Raw genomic sequence first — 5,000 nt, 5'->3', positions numbered from 1 at the left:
GACAGTCATCAGTGACATCATCATGGGACAGTCATCAGGGGATATTCATCAGTCATCATTATTGGACAACACTACATCCTGCAAGACCTTGACTATCCAGAGACATAAGCGAAACATTCAACACCATTAGGGAAGTCCTTTCTGGACTACAGACAGTTAACTGTTGTCCTCTCCAGGGAGGTGTCCTCTCTTTACTGCTCTCCTCCCTCCACACCAGCGACTGCCCCTCCAAGCTCCCAGCTGTTCAGCAGAGAAATGAGCGTAGACACCCGTCACCGCGTAGACACCCGTCACCACGTAGACACCCGTCACCACGTAGACACCCGTCACCGCGTAGACACCCGTCACCGCGTAGACACCCGTCACCGCGTAGACACCCGTCACCACGTAGACACCCGTCACCGCGTAGACACCCGTCAGCGCGTAGACACCCGTCACCGCGTAGACACCCGTCACCGCGTAGACACCCGTCAGCGCGTAGACACCCGTCAGCGCGTAGACACCCGTCAGCGCGTAGACACCCGTCACCGCGTAGACACCCGTCACCGCGTAGACACCCGTCACCGCGTAGACACCCGTCAGCGCTTCTCTCGCTCACAATATCCATCCGTGGAGACCAAGTTTCTGGGAGCTACCATCTCCCAAGATCTGAACAGGGAGATGTCGACTCCATCCTCGAGAAGCCCCAGCAGACGATTCTGCAGCAGCTGAGGCAGTTCGGTGTGTCTCAGGAGCTGCGGGCCCAGGTCCACACTGCAGTCACGAAATCCATCACAGTTGGGTTTAGAGCCGCCAGGATTAGAACAGATGGCAGCGGACAGTAAGAACAGAGCAGGGAAGGTTAACATTCCAGGATTAGATTCCCGATTCCAGATTCCTCCCTCCCTGGGTTCAACCTTTCCCAACTTCTCTCCTCCGGCATTGCAGAACCTTGTGGTCCAAAACCTCCAGACAGGATCAGTTTCTGTCCTCAAGCTCCCTCCCTCATGAACAGCTACCAAACAGCGTCTGCTACGCTCCAGATACTCGTGTTTCCTCAGATAGTTATTACAGCCTGCTTCACATCTACAGTACAAATCCTGTACTGTACAAATATTCACACATCACACTTTCATACCTATTTGAGTGCATTATTGCTGTTAGCACTACCACACTTTATGTATATTGTTTGGCTTGGATATAATCTGTTTATTGCTTGTATATTGTGTATTGTCTGTTTAGAATACTGTATTTATTACTGTAAAGTCTGTATCGTTTGAGAGTCTCCAATGCCAGAACCGATTTCCGTGTGTGTGTGTGTGTGTGTGTGTGTGTGTGTGTGTGTGTGTGAACACACTTGTCCAATAAATCAGATTGTGATTCTACCATGTGCTCATTCTCCAGGTTTCTGTTTATACTGCTGGGTCCACTGGGGAAAGGGCCGCAGTACCACGAGATCGGTCGCTCCATTGCCACGCTCATGACGGACGAGGTCAGTGCGTTCAGGGCCAGCCTGGGCCGCTCCGCAGGTTTGCGTTCGGTCTCTGCACTTGTTCACCCGAGTGCCCTGTTTACCCGCCCCCCAGGTGTTCCACGACGTGGCATATAAGGCTAAGGACCGCAGCGACCTGGTCGCTGGCATCGATGAGTTTTTGGACCAGGTGACAGTGCTACCCCCAGGAGAGTGGGACCCTACCATCAGAATTGAGCCCCCCAAGAACGTGCCGTCTCAGGTGAGGCTGGGGGACACGCTGCCCGGGGAGGGATGCGTGCATTTGAAAAGCTGAGCTGTGGGTGCGAGGTCTGGCCCTGCGTGTCCTCTGAACCCTGAATCGGAACATGTTCCTGTTTGATCGTGGTTTGATGTGGGAAAGCCTTATTTCAAGAGAAGAGTAGATTAATAAGCACAAATAATTTTCTTAAGGGGGTTTCTCGTACACAAGTATTTCTGTAACTGTAAATATAGGACGGGGTTATGAGTGTAAAGCTGATGGTGTGATGATGTAATTATCCAGGAGAAAAGGAAAATTCCTCCGTTACCAAACGGAGTGACTGACCTCGGAGAGGATGAAGAGCATGGTCACAGTGGACCTGAGCTACAGCGCACAGGAAAGTGAGTGCGTGTGTGTTTGTGCGCATGCATGCGTGTGCGTGTGTGTGTTTGTGTGTGTGCACATGCATGTGTGTGTGCGTGCGTGTGTGAGTGTGCTCGTGTGTGTGTGTATCTGCCTTATTTGGGAAAATGATGCTCTGTCTGAGAGCTTCTCAGTTTCTACATTTCTCTAGTCTTCTTGTCACCTTTTGTTGGCTTGCTCTAAATCTTTCTCCTGTGTGGTGCTAAATCTGCTCCTCGTTCAGCTGCCCTCCTCACCCAGGCAGAACAAGCCAACAGTTCTGTAAATCTCCTTCTCAGTTCACTTGACCTCACACTCATCCATTAGACTTCATTCATTCATTAGACTTCATGGTAGTAAATAGTTCTTATTTAAATGTTGTTCTTTCTAAAGGTGACACTTGTTTTAGATTCTGAAAGGTGCATCGTTTCCCAGTTTGTAGCCTCCACAAACTCCATCTCCAACTCTCCCCTTACCAAGTACCAGGAGACAAACTTCCCAGTGCAAACATCCCTTTATTTAATCCTGTGTGACTCTATTATGGAAGGATATCTCACAGGACTCTCAGTGTTACTTGTGGACAGTACGCGTTTAGCTGTCTTGGCCTCATCTATCGTGTCTTCTGTATCTTCATGGCTGTCACTTCCTTAGCCTCAACGGCGCCGTGGATTCTTCCCAATGTCCTGCTTGTAATGGTCTTAAAGTGAATCTTTTCCATTTATTTGCCATTAGAGAGGTTGCGACAGTGCTTTGGGTAGAAGGGGGCAGATGCCAGGCTTGGCTAAACGTTAGCACTGCGCATTCCTCCCTGGTAGAGGAGGTGCTGATGTGTGGGTGTTGGGTTCGGCAGGTTTTTCGGAGGCTTAATCCTGGACGTGAAGCGTAAAGCTCCTCACTACCTGTCTGACTACACGGACGCTGTCAGCCTGCAGTGTCTGGCGTCCTTCCTCTTCCTCTACTGTGCATGCATGTCTCCTGTCATCACCTTCGGAGGCCTGCTGGGAGAGGCAACAGAGGGCCGCATAGTACGGGCTGCACACACACACACACACACACACACACACTTACTTACTCTCTCACACACACACACACACACACACACTTACTTACTCTCTCTCTCACACACACACTCACACACACTTACTTACTCTCTCACACACACACACATATATATATACATGTGCACACACACACTCACACACACTTACTTACTCTCTCACACACACACACACACACACACACACACACACACACACACACACACACTTACTTACTCTCACACACACACATTCACACACTTACTCTCTCTCACACACGCACTCACACACACTTACTTACTCTCTCTCACACACACACACACACACACACACACACACACATATATATATATATACATGCGCACTCACACACACACACACACATATATATATACATGCGCACTCACACACACACACACACACACACATATATACACGCGCACACTCACACACACACATATATATATATATATATGCGCACACACACACACACACACACACACACACACACACACACACACACATACTGCAGTAAAGCATATCCCCTGATCTCTGTCTCTGTGCCTCTCTCAGAGTGCAATAGAGTCTCTGTTTGGTGCCTCCATGACGGGCATCGCGTACTCTCTGTTTGCTGGGCAGCCTCTCACGATCCTGGGCAGCACCGGTCCTGTCCTGGTCTTTGAGAAGATCCTCTTCAAGTTCTGCAAGTGAGTTTAGTTGTCATGTAACATATCACTATGAATTCACATCATGTATGCCTCGATCCTTCCAAAACCTGAGTGAGACAGGTGTTTATTTAATGGAGGAGTGTACAGTGTGTTATTGTGTTGTGGAAGTGTAAGGTTGCAGGATGTGTGTGTGTGTGTCTTCAGGGAATACGGGCTGTCCTACCTCTCTCTGCGGGTGTGTATCGGGCTGTGGACGGCCTTCCTCTGTATTTTGCTGGTTGCCACGGATGCCAGCTCACTGGTGTGCTATATCACGCGCTTCACGGAGGAAGCGTTTGCATCACTCATATGCATCATCTTCATCTACGAGGCTCTGGAGAAGCTGGTGCACCTGGGAGAAACCTACCCGTTCAACATGCACAACGACCTCAGCAAGCTCACACACTACACGTGAGTACACACACACACACACACACACACACACTCAACAAACACACACTACCCGTTCAACATGCACAACGACCTCAGCAAGCTCACACACTACACGTGAGTACACACACACACACACACACACACACTCAACAAACACACACTACCCGTTCAACATGCACAACGACCTCAGCAAGCTCACACACTACACGTGAGTACACACACACACACACACACACACTCAACAAACACACACTACCCGTTCAACATGCACAACGACCTCAGCAAGCTCACACACTACACGTGAGTACACACACACACACACACACACTCACACTCAACAAACACACACTACCCGTTCAACATGCACAACGACCTCAGCAAGCTCACACACTACACGTGAGTACACACACACACACACACACTCAACAAACACACACTACCCGTTCAACATGCACAACGACCTCAGCAAGCTCACACACTACACGTGAGTACACACACACACACACACACACACACACACTCAACAAACACACACTACCCGTTCAACATGCACAACGACCTCAGCAAGCTCACACACTACACGTGAGTACACACACACACACACACACACTCACACTCAACAAACACACACTACCCGTTCAACATGCACAACGACCTCAGCAAGCTCACACACTACACGTGAGTACACACACACACACACACACTCAACAAACACACACTACCCGTTCAACATGCACAACGACCTCAGCAAGCTCACACACTACACGTGA

General features: G+C 49.6%; 1 protein-coding gene across 6 annotated transcripts in view; it reads left to right on the top strand.

The window, feature by feature from the left end:
- The window catches only part of slc4a10a (solute carrier family 4 member 10a), a 29,790-nt gene that overhangs the window by 14,494 nt on the left and 10,296 nt on the right, over positions 1 to 5,000 (top strand). For all 6 annotated transcript variants that reach the window (XM_027018290.2, XM_027018293.2, XM_027018289.2 and 3 more), the window contains 6 exons: positions 1,384 to 1,471; positions 1,566 to 1,712; positions 1,995 to 2,092; positions 2,944 to 3,118; positions 3,704 to 3,837; positions 4,003 to 4,248. In XM_027018290.2, coding sequence (XP_026874091.2) covers positions 1,384 to 1,471; positions 1,566 to 1,712; positions 1,995 to 2,092; positions 2,944 to 3,118; positions 3,704 to 3,837; positions 4,003 to 4,248 — 888 coding nt within the window. The remainder of the gene's footprint in view (positions 1 to 1,383; positions 1,472 to 1,565; positions 1,713 to 1,994; positions 2,093 to 2,943; positions 3,119 to 3,703; positions 3,838 to 4,002; positions 4,249 to 5,000) is intronic.

This window comes from Electrophorus electricus, chromosome 26 (genome assembly GCF_013358815.1).
Source record: "Electrophorus electricus isolate fEleEle1 chromosome 26, fEleEle1.pri, whole genome shotgun sequence".
NCBI lineage: Eukaryota > Metazoa > Chordata > Actinopteri > Gymnotiformes > Gymnotidae > Electrophorus > Electrophorus electricus.
The sequence above is the reverse complement of the archived record's forward strand: the minus strand, read 5'-3'. Positions and strand labels throughout refer to the sequence as shown.